This window comes from Pseudogymnoascus destructans, assembly GCF_001641265.1.
Source record: "Pseudogymnoascus destructans isolate 20631-21 unplaced genomic scaffold scaffold_3, whole genome shotgun sequence".
Taxonomy (NCBI): Eukaryota; Fungi; Ascomycota; class Leotiomycetes; order Thelebolales; family Thelebolaceae; genus Pseudogymnoascus; species Pseudogymnoascus destructans.
The window spans coordinates 484986-497375 of NW_020167522.1; the positions used below are offsets into that span (position 1 = coordinate 484986).

The following is a 12390-nucleotide window of genomic DNA, read 5'->3' on the forward strand; positions in this document are numbered from 1 at the left end:
GAAAGTGATAACACAGATGGACTTAAGAACCATACTAATTGACGATATGAATAGCTTTCGATAATGCGTAAAGACAGGTTATTAGATACTATAAACGATAGCACTAACTCTCTATATTTGGCTGGATTGTTTGTTGGTCTTGATTCATGGGTCGCTGGTCTCCGAGGCTCAAAAAATGATGATGTGCTGCTAGATTGACTTGAAGGCGCTGTATTCTTGTGTTTAAGAGCATCATAGATTCCTTTATGCTTAAGACTATAGTGTTTCCAAAGATTGCCAGTTGAAGCAGCAGCTTGAGCATGGGTTTGAGCTGCGGGCGAGTATCCGCAATTAGGCTGCATACAGCATACTTTGATAGTTGGCGGGTTGCTCTCAAGTAGTATTCTTGAATATAGTTCCTTCGTGAACAGCAGCGACTGCGTTGGCAGTAGCATTTGGCTAGGCGGGTGTAGACGGACAGGAATTGGATTTGATTGCTGAAAAGGGGTAAAAAGCCCTGGTAGGGCTGGCTCATCGTGAGGATTATAGCCATCAAGGTCCGTCGGCACGTCTGACAACGGAGAGTCACTCATTTTCACGGCAATTATCACCATATCAAGCATGAAGACGAGTATTTCAACGTTAGCATTTGTGCGGCTTGGCTACACTTGGCAATACTTGGCATGTATCTGGGTAAGTATCTGAAAATACCGGGATACTCAGGTATTTTGAGAATGAGCCCAGGTAGGTAATTACCCAGGTAATTACCTGAACACCACAGGTAATCAGGTATCTGTGCCGCACACTGAGTAATTAAAGGTATCTTATTATCCGTCCCCAAGACGCTTCCATTGGAAGTGGGTGCTATGGTATGCTTATGCTATATCCCTACCCTTCATCCCATTTCCGGGCGCTATACAAGCATGTGTGATGTGTGTATTAACTAATTACTCTCAGGTCGCCAGGGGCCCCATGCACTATGATCAACCCCCCCTTATTCGCTGCACTTTTTGTTTTCGTTCCCTTAGTCCATTCACTGAATGAAAAACAAACCCCGAATTCCGTTCCTTCCCAATTAGAAAAGCCCATAATTTTTTTTTCGCTTCCAGAAAAACACCTCGCAAATCCGCAGTTCCAAAAAATAAAGGTAGAAAGGGCCGAAGCCAGATTTGTGGGAAATGGTCTGATCCGATCAGCACCACCTCACGACACCTCCAAGGACTCTCGGTCCGAGACCACGGCACCTGCGCCTCTTGCGCTCCTCGCATGCCTTATCATCTCCAATTCCACCACCGCAATGCGCGCAGAAATCGCTCCATGCGCACATCGGTGCCTCCCATTCGGCCTCGCCGGAAACAACACCCCTGACGGTCTTCTCTTCCTCTCTCGCGGCCTTGCCGCCAAGGTGGAAGTTCCACTCGCGCGCAGCCGAGAGTTGCGCCTCCAGCTCGTCGGACTTGACGTATGGGGCCTCAAGCGAGAGTGATACGGACTTCAAATTCGAAAGCTGCGCAATCGCAGCCTCAAGCGCCTCCTGCACATCCGCGCACCCATCCTGTGTGAGGGCCTCCATAGGATCCGCCATCTCGACACCGCCCATTGGTGTTGGGGGGGCAGCGAACTCCATCTCCTGCTCCGCCGGGTCTTGTAAACGCTCCTCCTCCTCCTCAACCTGCACCGCCGGCACAGGCCGACTCGCAAGGCTGAGCGCCTCATTCGAGGCCCAGCCGCGCCAATCGCACCAGCGGACCACGAGCGAGAAGTCCGTCACGCCGCGCATAGTGGGGTGTGTGCACATTCCCTCCAACTCGCCCTTGAGCAACCACGCCACATCAGCGAAGACGCGGACACGACGGACGGTAGCTTGTTGCGCCGGGCTCATGCGAGCGAAGTACTCCGGCGACGCCAACAGATCCGGCGGTCCGCTCGAGGGCGGCGCGTAGAAAGTATGTGTCGCGAGCGGGACAGGCATGTGCGCCGTCTCGAGGTGTGTGAGGCGGCTGACCAGCAGAAGCGCGGTGGGGTGGTGGACCTTGGCGCGCTGGCCGGGGCGGGAGTATGAGGTGTTGATGTGGTAGGGTGCGCGGATGGGGTTCCATGGGTTTGGCTTGCGCGGGCGCGGGGCGCTTGTTGAGGGGTAGAGCGCCGAGGGCTTTGGGGGTGGTGGAGGTGCCTTGGGGGTGTAGGGTGTGAGTGCGTAGGCGAAGATTTGGTCGCGGATCTCCTGGGGGAGGGCGTAGAGGGGGGATTGGGGCTGGGTGTTGATGGGGCGTGTGAGGAGGGATTCGGCGAGGGGAGGCGTGGAGGTGCTCGCTGTTGCTGTTGTTGACGCCATGATGGCGGTTGTATGGGTCGATGGAGATATATCTGAAGTGAATCGGCGATCAACACAATCCGATGGACTGAAGAAGATCGTTTGTAATATAAATGGCAGAGAGAATGTAATGATGCAGGCAGGAAAGAGTCGAGGGGGCTAGTGAGACTATATACCAAGACAGTATTGCAGCAGGTACGGCGCCTGTTGACTCCCCGTGACTGCCGCCAAGACCCACAACGCCATCCACCCCATCACCACGTCCGCAGAGATTTCGTCATGCTCACTCACAAAACGCTGGTCCTCCTCTCACTGTCGCCCCTCGACACCGCCGTCCTGGTCACCATTAGGTAAAATGGGGGTAATAAGCGAGGTCAGCGGGTTGCTTTTTAAAAATAGGCCGGACGCTGGGGAGAGGCATTTTTTACTGGGAATGCGGAGGGGAGCCCGAGTGTCCCGTGCGTAAGCGGGCGGTCGGGTCTGGGCCTTACGAGTCTGCGTCTACCTCCTTTGTTGAGTAGTCACCTGAGTCACACTCACGAACGGCCCATCATTTCCCCGCCGCCCCTCGACGAACCTCGACGAACGCCATCCCATCCCATCCCATCCCATCCCATTTTACACCACGTGGTCAAGGTCCCAAAGGCAACTTTATATATCACGTGCCTCGCTGTAAACCCCGATACGTACGAGGTTCTCTCGTAACGCATCTCATTCCTCCAATAGACTGCAGCCTCAATCCATATTGTATATATCCTCATCGTTATATTCGCTAGCAATTGTACGTAGGCCTTTCATTTCGTCTTCTGCAGTCTCAGGGACACTAAACTCAGGGCAAGGACGTTGTGAATATTGAGGCAATTGACGCCAGTTTGAATATGTCGTCTAATTGTATATCGTCTAAAGTCGCAAGAAGAATAAAAGCAGAGGCGGCTCATGGGTCCTTAAAGACGGATACGCAAAGAACCATCACATACGACCATAGACTCGAGAGAACTGGGCATCCCGTCCGCTCTGCCATACATAAACTTGAGATCGGTGGATTAGTAGTTGGGTGGGTGACCACCAGCGAATACCCACTGTTGTATGTTTTTTGGTCTTTTTATTTATTTATTTTGTCTCACTCAGTGGGTTGATCTTGACAAGTCCAGGGTCAACAGCGCGGTAGAAGCGGCCGAACTTCGTGACCAATCCCACGTTACCCTGCGAGACAGGCTTATAAGGGCTGGGGCAGATGATGCAGCAAGGCACGGCACCACACGTTCCAATGCAGTTTTCGAGGGTGTTGACTATTTCAGTTAGCCTCCATTCGTCCGTCTCCCTCCTCTTCCCTCTACTTCAACCCCTTCCCCTCCATCTCCATCTCTCTCTCTCTCTCTCTCTCGCTCTCATGCGTCCCCTGCTCGCTCTCTCCCACCAGGTTCTGCGCATAACTCGGCTGCAGATCCTCTCTCCTCGGCGGCTGGAGATGGCCGTTGCCGCGTATGCGGATAGAACCCCTAATCCCGTAGTGTACGAGAGTACGAGGGAGGCTGGAGTGGGTACTTCACTACACTACCGCAGGAATAGTACGCCCCAAAGTATCCATCGACTCGTAGGGATGCATCATGATCCTCCCCATCGTCTCCACTGCGCGATGCTGTGGTTGTAGATGGCGGAAAGTACTGTAGCCGTGCCGACGTGAGAGAGAAAGCCTGGGAGTCCGCCGGGTGTTGTCAGCGAGGGAGATGAGAGGTGAGTGAATTGAGAGTGAATACACGCCGGGAACAGGACGGATAGAGCGGGAAGGGGAGGGCATGTGGTATACGATGGGTATACACATGAGGGTGAGATTGATAGTGTGGTTGGAGGCTACTCTAGATTTAAGGTGGTAATAGCTGCGAGAGTTGTGCGGCCGTGAGAGAGGGAAGAGGGATTTACGGTCCAGAATAATACCCTCACACAGTAAATCGCTCTTTCCTCATGAATTGAAGCCTTCCGTGGAGATATACCTCGCTTCTCACCACCCAGTCCTACATACCACGAACCATATCCTACCCGGCGGTAACTTACTCCAATTTGGTGGGGTGCAGGTAGGCTGCGCACTGGGTACTCATGAGTCGAGTAGTAGAATTTCTACTCACCCAGCTGAGTTACTCACTCATATCCCGAGTATTGTTGAATGAGGATTACTCGTATAGGTCTTGGCAACCCAGTTATATCACGTGTTTGATTAGTCATTGAAAAGGGGGTGTGATCGTGACTTCACATTGATATCGATATCGTAAAACGCCATAACTCAATAACTCCATTCCCATGTCGTTGATATCCTATTCCACACTATAACCTTTGCCTTTAGGTACCAGGTTACCAGAAGGTTGCCAGAACTTATCTAACCTTCATTCCTGGGTGAGAGACATTTCCATCGATTAAGCCTACAGCTCCATGATTAAACATCATATCCCGCAAACGCCGAACCAATACCATATCCTTTGCCTGAATTGTCACTCTCTTCGCATGAATAGCAAGGAGATTTGTCACTATAACTGTTAGTATGTCCCTGTCACTATGTTCAAGTATCATACTCTCAAATTCTCGAATGAGGAAGCATTCGGCAGCTTCCTGGAGAGCTAGGATAGCAGATTGCTGGAAGCGAAGATTGGACTTGAAGTCTTGTGCGATTTCCCTAACAAGACGCTGGAATGAGAGCTTTGGAATAATCAGGCGAGTATCAAGTTGCTGTCTTCTGATATCGCGGAGAGCCTTGGTGCCTATATGTTTATTAGAGAGTTCTGGTAATCCTCTGGTAATCCTCTTACCAGACTTTGCACGGCGCATGGCCTTCTGAGCATGATTGTTGCAAGCTTGAGATGAGCGAACTGGAGCTTTTCTTGCTGTGCGCACAGCCTTTTCCTTTCCCTTTCCCTTTCCACCAAGCCTAGAGCCAGCCTGTAATCCAAGTGGCATCCTTGGTGCTGTGCCGCCAGTTGATCTCCTAGCAGTTTGCTTAATACGAGCCATTTGCTAACATTAAGATGAGTTAGTGAAGTATACACAAGACAAAGAAGTAGATCAAAAGATATATGTACTTACAGTGAGTTTGTAGCAAGGATGTTGTAGAAAGAGTAAAGAAAGAGGTAGAGGTTGAAAGGTATGTGTTTTATTTGAAGGTACGCGTTGTAGTGTTGTTTAGAACAGTAATTATTTGCAGGTGAATATTCCTTGACGAATATAATTGTTTGCAACTTTAAAAAAACAACAACCTTACAACCAACCACCTTCCTTGGTTACGTTCCGATCTACACATTCTTCTTCTCTTTTGCGCTTTACCTCTTCACTAGGACCTCAAGTAAGTTTATTATCTTGATTCTACAGTCAGAACTTCTGATGATCTTCTGCTAATCACGTGTTTAGCATGGCGAAACGCAAGGCACCTGAAGAACTCTCCACTAATTTGAATACTATCAAAGCTCGCAACCGCGTCTCCAACCTTACTGAAGATGAGAAGGCTGTTCATTTAGCACTCAAGGCTGACCATGGCGATCTGAGCTACTACTTAAAGAAGTTATACAAGTCTGCAAAGTATATCGCTGCCTCTGCTGAAGACAAGACACGTCTACAGAATGAATTGAAGGTTGAGCGTATTCGTGTTCGGTAAGTTCCTTCTGGTAATCTCTGGTAGCCTTAATCTAACTATAAACAGGACTGAAAAGGGCACCCATGCATCTTGCATTGCGAATCAGAAAGTCAAGAATACTAGCGCCCCTTCTTCTTCTCCACAAGCCCCACCATCTACTCCGCCACAACTTCTGTCTGAGCTTGCTGCATTTGAGGGTATCACCAGTATCCCAATCGATGACGATCATAACAGCGAATGGGAGGATACTGAGGTTGAAGACGATTTAGAGTTGGAGCTTATGTTACGGCGCGACGATATTTTAAATGACGAGGCTGTTCTACCAGATGAGCTTTCTGATGAAGAGATCGCTAGCATCCAGGCTCTCTTAACTCAAGCACGCATTGATGTTGGTACCTCATAGTCTGGTAATCTTCTGGTAATCTTCTGGTAATACTAACGGTTGATAGGCCCATGAAGAGTCCAATTTCCGCAAGTGGCAACATTTCTGGGATAGCTGTATCCGCTCATATACGAGAAAGGCTGGAAAGCTGAGAAAGAAGCCTGAGCATCTCTTTGAATATATGCCATGGATTGATGTAGAAGAAGGGTACGTCTCTGATCATTCTAGCAATCTTCTAGAGATACTAATTGTTTATTATAGCACTTTTCACAACGTTATCCCACCACATAAATATTTCTGTTTGTACGAGCAGGCAGTTTGGACAAACTTTACAGCTTGGAAGTTTGGAAAGTGGGCCCAATTACCAGGACCTGCGCAGTGGTACCCAAAGTCTTACAATCTTGTCGACAACGGATGGTTACAAGTCTCCACTCATAGTTCTAGCTTCAAAGAGGCGTTCTTACTTGTCTACTCTAAGAAATTTGATAAGGAAAAGTGGGCTAAGGTATCAGCTGCACAGGATATGTTGTTTCTGGAGTTAGAGTAGAGGAGAGAAATGGAGTATTTGATTTTGCGACGCGAATAGGGGCTATAGAGATTTAAGTATTTCATCGTAGCCAGACTTCTGGTAATCTTCTGATAATCAAACAATTTGCTACTTGCCAAATGTCATCGCAATATTCAGAGTTGTTTGACTCTGACAATCCTATTTCTAATATATTCTCAGACTCTCTTCCCTCTTCTCAACGACTACCTTCATTAAATCAAATCCCTGCGGGCCTCGAATATACTGGCAAATTAAACCAATTCATCAAATGGACTAAGGATACACACGATGTATTCATTGAGTGGTGGAAGCTATCACGATGGTATGAACAACACTCAGATCATACTACAAAACTCCTTACGAAGATTGCATGGGATTCAACCAACCGGAGTTCTCAATACTGGAGAATTTATCACCAAGGAGCAGACCGGCTTTCTGGAGAACCATGTGTCATTTGTACCTATTGTTCGAAGGCCCTTACGCATCCTGCAATCAAGTCTGCTGGCCCAAAGTCTATGGCAACACATCTTGCATCAGACATTTGCAAAAAGAAGTCACGGATGGGTAAGGATAGTCTCTATCAAATGCGAATCAATCAGATGCGACCTCAACAGGTAAGGATTACCAGATTATTACCAGAATTATATAGGCTAATATCTATAATAGGATCATATTCTCACACAAGAGGCATTTTACGAACAAGTTCTATACACAGTTATCTCAACTCATAGCTCGTTCCGCTCAGTCGAGGATCCTGAATGGAAAAGGCTTGCTATCTTACAGAATCCTCACTATCCACTACCCTCAGCAACAACTATTCGAAACCTCTTAACAACAAAGCTCACACAAATCGAAGAAGAGATGCTACAAGATGTTGTTCCTGGTTCAAAGATTGCATTATCGCTCGACTGTTGGTCAAGTGTTACTCGACTTTCATTTATGGGTGTTATTGCATCATTTATCGACCGTCATTGTAAAATGCAAGAGGTCTTGATTGGGTTTGAACCTATATATACAGAGCATACTGGTGCTGAGTTATGTGGAATACTTGAAAAAGTTATCACAAGGCAGCATTTAGAAGGACGAATTATATCCATTACGACTGATAATGCGTCAAACAACACTTCAATGATGAGAGATGTGGAAATAATGCTTGATAGTATTGCAGACAACGAGCATTTCATTGGAGGAAAAGTACAACACATACCCTGCCTAGCTCACGTTATTCAACTTGCCCTTAGTGCTCTCCTTGGTCGAATCCGGATTACGCCAACAAATCAAGAGATCTTAATGAACTGGGAAGAAGAGAATCAGATGGAGGGCCTTGCAAAGTTGCAGAAGGACAAGGGTATTGGATTTACACTTGGAAAGGTATATATTCTCTTGTTAGTTCTGGTAAACTTCTGGTAGTCTTTTCTAATATCTCATAGCTCCGGAAGCTCACTATCTTTGTTAATTCAAGTCAAACTCGAAGGAACAGGTTTATGACTTTGCAAAAGGCAAACATGAACCGGGGTCAATCATCTCAGAGGCTTCTTCGACTTATTCAAGATGTATCAACTCGATGGGATTCGACATGCCATATGCTTCTGCGAGCACAGCAACTCAAGTCAACAATCAATCAATATACTCGAGGCGATCATGGTGCTCACATGTTCAGACTTAGCGAGCTAGAATGGAAGCACATCGAATACATCATTGATCTTACAAGGCCATTCAACTTCTTTACAACAAACATTGGATCGTCAGCCGGACCTACTGTCTGCTATACACTTGGAGTATATCAAAAACTCTTATCAACGCTTGAAGGAACTCGGCACCGGCTACGGCATAAGACATATCCATGGGCAGCAAAGATGACTTTAGCAATCGATGCTGCAGAGAAGAAGATTAGGAAGTATTATAACAAGCTATACACAAATACTGGATCTATCTTCGCATTTGCTAGTATCTTAAATCCTAGTGTGAAGCTCTCACACTTTAACAAAAAGGTTTGCAAGCTTGACTTTTCAATACGAAATTGGGAGACAGAGTTTGAACAACAGTTTAGGACTCTTTATAAAGAGCAGTACTCTACAGTGCGAGTTGCGAGTCAATCAGGATTACGAGATGCAGATATGGATCCATTAGCCTTAGTATTGCAGCAAAGTCAGACATTAAATGGGACTCGGGGCCAGCGAGAGGAATATGTGAATGAGGCTGATCTCTATCTTGATGCTCGTAAGTTTCTGGTAATCTTCTGATAATCTTATTCTAACTTGTATAGCACATATCTACACAAAGATATTGCTATTTTGGCAACAAAAGGAAGAGCAATTTCCTGGTCTATCAGCAATGGCTCGTGATATACTTTGTATTCCTGCTGCTGAGTCTGGAGTTGAGCGAGTCTTTAGTGCCGCAAGGGACGTATGTGGCCACCGACGTGGTCAACTTAATCCTGAGACGATTAAGAGTATTATGCTTATATATTACTCTCGACAATACAAGAATCGTCAAGGTCATCGTGACAAGCTTGCAGATATGATGGACGTCGTTGATATGACTGAGGAGCAAGTCGAAGAAGAGTATGAGGCACAACGACAACGGATGTGCAATTCTATCGAGTTACAATATATCAGCGATGAAGAAGAACCACGATCAAATACACATATCCGAGAGACATATTCAAAGGTACAATATCCTCCGTTTAATCCCCAGCGGCCACAGCAACAGCAAGACTTATCACAAGCTGCACATGAAGAACGACAAATGCGCTACCAACAAGGTGAAGAAAGAGATAGGGCTGACCGTCTTAACGAGACCTTATACGACATCCCAGATGACGATATCCCAGATAATGAAGATATAAGAGAAGATGGTAATAATGAGGAGCCTATACTTCCAACTATTCATGACGATGAAGATAAGGATATGCCGTCCTCGCCACCAACGCCTATCCAACGCCCTCGGAAGACTGGAAGAGATCTACTTGATATCTTTCAAGCTACTCGTCAAGACCCTATAAATACTTTAGGTATTAGTAGGTCTGGCCGGCCTCATCAAGCAAGGTGGAAAGATGTTCTTGAGCATATATAATATAGTGTTCTGATAATCTTCTGATAATCGTGGTACTTAGATAGAGGAATATACGTGATTCGTTCTCACAGCTTATTAGAGATGGTAGAGTGATGCTGATAAATGTAATACTTTAAGTTAACTTACAACTGTAACCATAAAACAGTATTAATCGTATGAGGGACTGTTCACGTAATGCATATATCTTACACGTGACAGCCGAGTACTCACTGGGTTTTTACAGAGTAACTGAGTATTGGCCTCACTCACCGAGTCGAGTGAAAGGTTCAGCTACTCACCCAGCTGAGTAACCCACTGAGTGAGTGAGCCGAGTATTGGGCGAGTAGTGCGCAGCCTAGGTGCAGGTGGCCGTGGCAAACCTACGTTAGGGTCCAGGGTGAACCATCACCCTGGCTGGGTGAGACATGACAGCTGCAATACCATCCTGGACTCGTGGACTATCGGCCAAACAGTCTACACCCAGGGCGGCCCCGTCTCTAGACATGCCGCGTCGTCCGCGAAGAACGTGTCCACTTATCTCAGAATTCCCTATGCCAAACCACCCATTGGTAATCTTCGTTTTGCTCCTCTCCCGAGGGATATTACAACCATACGATGGATCAAAATTCGTATGCCCTTCCCCCCTCGCACCCCCTCATATGCCCCAAACTAAGAATTCCACAGGGCCACTCATGTCCCCAAGTCAACGTCTTCGGCGGATCTACGCCCCCAAATACTAAGGGCAATAATCTTACCGCTGCAGGACTTGCTGTCCTCGCCGATTTGACTTTCGGCTACGTCAGCGCTAGACCCTCTGCATATCCGCCAAAGGCGGCTATTTCATACAGCACTTGGCCATCTACGTCCCAATTGGCAAGTCCTGATCCAGTTGGGACAACGGCGACTATCCCTGCAAATTCCCCGTATATTTTCGATGAGGATATTACTCAAGTTGAGACGCAAGGGAGGACGTATTATAAGTTCTCTTGTAACAAGAACTCAGGAGACGGCTGAACACGAAGGACAAATCAGACCATGCTGGGCCTACACTGGGAAAAAAACCGGTACTAAGTTTTGGAGATGGTCTATGGAGTCGGTGTCGACTGCGGGGAAAGGGGAAGGAAAAGGGAAACGAAAGTGATGAAAGAAGTTGATCTTCTAAGATTCCCATCGACGCAGTGATGTTTTGTTATAGTCAGACCAAATAGAAAACCGTTTCTCAAGTACATCTTTGGAGTTGTTTTGAGTGATAAGCACCGAAAGGAAACACCAAGTAATAGTGATCATATAGTAAGATCTAAACGTGAGATAGCATTTCTACCACCGCGGACTGGCTCGCATGTCCAGCCGCCTCAATTACCGTCCTACCCTTCGTATTCCGAATGAGAGGGTCCGCCCCCTTATTGAGCAAATAAGACACAACCATTTCTTTGCCCGCTTGTGCTGCATAATGTAGTGGCGTGCCTAGCGAAAAATCTTGAAGTTCTGCGAAGGTTTGAGGATGATTCTCGTATTGAATTTCATTAATAGTGGCACCTTTTCCAAGTAGCAGCTCCACGAGTTCGATAACCTCGTGCTCTGGCCGATCTCGCAAAACTGCATTATGGAGAAGCTGACCTTGTATTATGTCCGCGCCGCGTGTGAAGAGCATGTCTATTGAGACAAACGAAACTCCACACATAGCATTAGACATAGGCGTACGACCCCACTCGCACGTAGAATTAGGGTCTGCACCTTTATCCAAAAACCATTCGGTCAGTGCTCCATCATCGATTACATATCTAATATAGTCAGTAATCCGACTACGTAACTCTGAAGAAGACTCACCCTAGTGCCGGTGCAAGATGTCGCCCTCTCGGCTTGTTAATGTCCCATCCGTAGTAGAGAAGGACCCGGAAAACGGCAGTTGATCTAACCCTGAGAGCATCCTCAACAAAAAATGAGGGTTCCCCGATGCGCATGAAGAACAGGTAGGAAAGAAGGGGCGGTTGATTATTGGCAATAGCTGCTCTGATAGACTCTTGAAGGTGGTAAAGCTCGAATTCACCAGTTACTGGGTCTGGGGTCTGGGTTGACATATACCAACAAAGGGTCTCTCGAGCATCTCGCAGGCTCCCATACGTTGCAGCTCTGAGAAGCCTCTCCCGAGCATCCCGCATTGGGTCCTTGAGAATTGTATAGGCGATAATATCGTTCCCCAACTCGCGCACTCTTCCTCATCTGGTGACTGATCATTTGTTGGATAGACGTTAGAGAATTTCCCATTCAAATGTTCGGTCTTGTCAAGAAGACCCTTTAACTGCGAGAGCAAAATAGCTACTGACATGCTGAAAGTGATTGGGGATCAGTGCGCGTTGGTGGTGGGGGGTGGGGCGGGGGAGCTCCGACTTATATGCGACGCTGGTGAATTAGGCACCGGCTTAGTTTATGCAGGTCTGCAGAACTTTCATCACGAGAGTGGCTTGGTTTTGTTGCCTGAATAGGGATGGCAACATGTA

General features: G+C 47.1%; 4 protein-coding genes across 4 annotated transcripts; 1 reads left to right on the forward strand and 3 right to left on the reverse strand.

Moving 5' to 3' along the window:
- Positions 1 to 1171: 1171 nt before the first annotated feature.
- VC83_01469 (uncharacterized protein) lies at positions 1172 to 2314 on the reverse strand (the record flags this gene model as incomplete). Its single annotated transcript, XM_024465147.1, has 1 exon — positions 1172 to 2314. One exon carries the CDS (start codon positions 2312 to 2314, stop codon positions 1172 to 1174), a length of 1143 nt encoding a protein of 380 aa, XP_024327142.1.
- A 2211-nt stretch (positions 2315 to 4525) lies between these two features.
- VC83_09595 (uncharacterized protein) lies at positions 4526 to 5463 on the reverse strand. Its single transcript, XM_024473008.1, has 3 exons — positions 5092 to 5463; positions 4858 to 5043; positions 4526 to 4812 (listed from the first exon to the last, which is right to left on the reverse strand). Exons 1-3 carry the CDS (start codon positions 5291 to 5293, stop codon positions 4661 to 4663), a joined length of 540 nt encoding a protein of 179 aa, XP_024328776.1. The 5' UTR covers positions 5294 to 5463; the 3' UTR covers positions 4526 to 4660.
- Positions 5464 to 5687: 224 nt separating this feature from the next.
- On the forward strand, positions 5688 to 6838 carry VC83_01470 (uncharacterized protein; the record flags this gene model as incomplete). The annotated part of the gene is made up of 4 exons (XM_024465148.1): positions 5688 to 5926; positions 5976 to 6297; positions 6359 to 6498; positions 6553 to 6838. The coding sequence occupies 4 exons, from the start codon at positions 5688 to 5690 to the stop codon at positions 6836 to 6838; spliced, it is 987 nt and encodes a 328-aa protein (XP_024327388.1).
- Positions 6839 to 11189: 4351 nt separating this feature from the next.
- VC83_01471 (uncharacterized protein) lies at positions 11190 to 12051 on the reverse strand (the record flags this gene model as incomplete). The annotated part of the gene is made up of 2 exons (XM_024465149.1): positions 11190 to 11673; positions 11720 to 12051. The coding sequence occupies 2 exons, from the start codon at positions 12049 to 12051 to the stop codon at positions 11190 to 11192; spliced, it is 816 nt and encodes a 271-aa protein (XP_024327387.1).
- Between the last annotated feature and the right edge of the window lie 339 nt (positions 12052 to 12390).

Excerpts from the sequence above, each read along its gene's own strand:
- VC83_09595 (XM_024473008.1), bottom strand. The coding sequence starts at position 5,293 with ATGGCTCGTATTAAGCAAACTGCTAGGAGATCAACTGGCGGCACAGCA. Across the intron at positions 5,044-5,091 it reads CATGCGCCGTGCAAAGTCTG|GCACCAAGGCTCTCCGCGAT; the intron begins GTAAGAGGATTA and ends ATAAACATATAG. Across the intron at positions 4,813-4,857 it reads CCTCATTCGAGAATTTGAGA|TGACAAATCTCCTTGCTATT; the intron begins GTATGATACTTG and ends TAACAGTTATAG.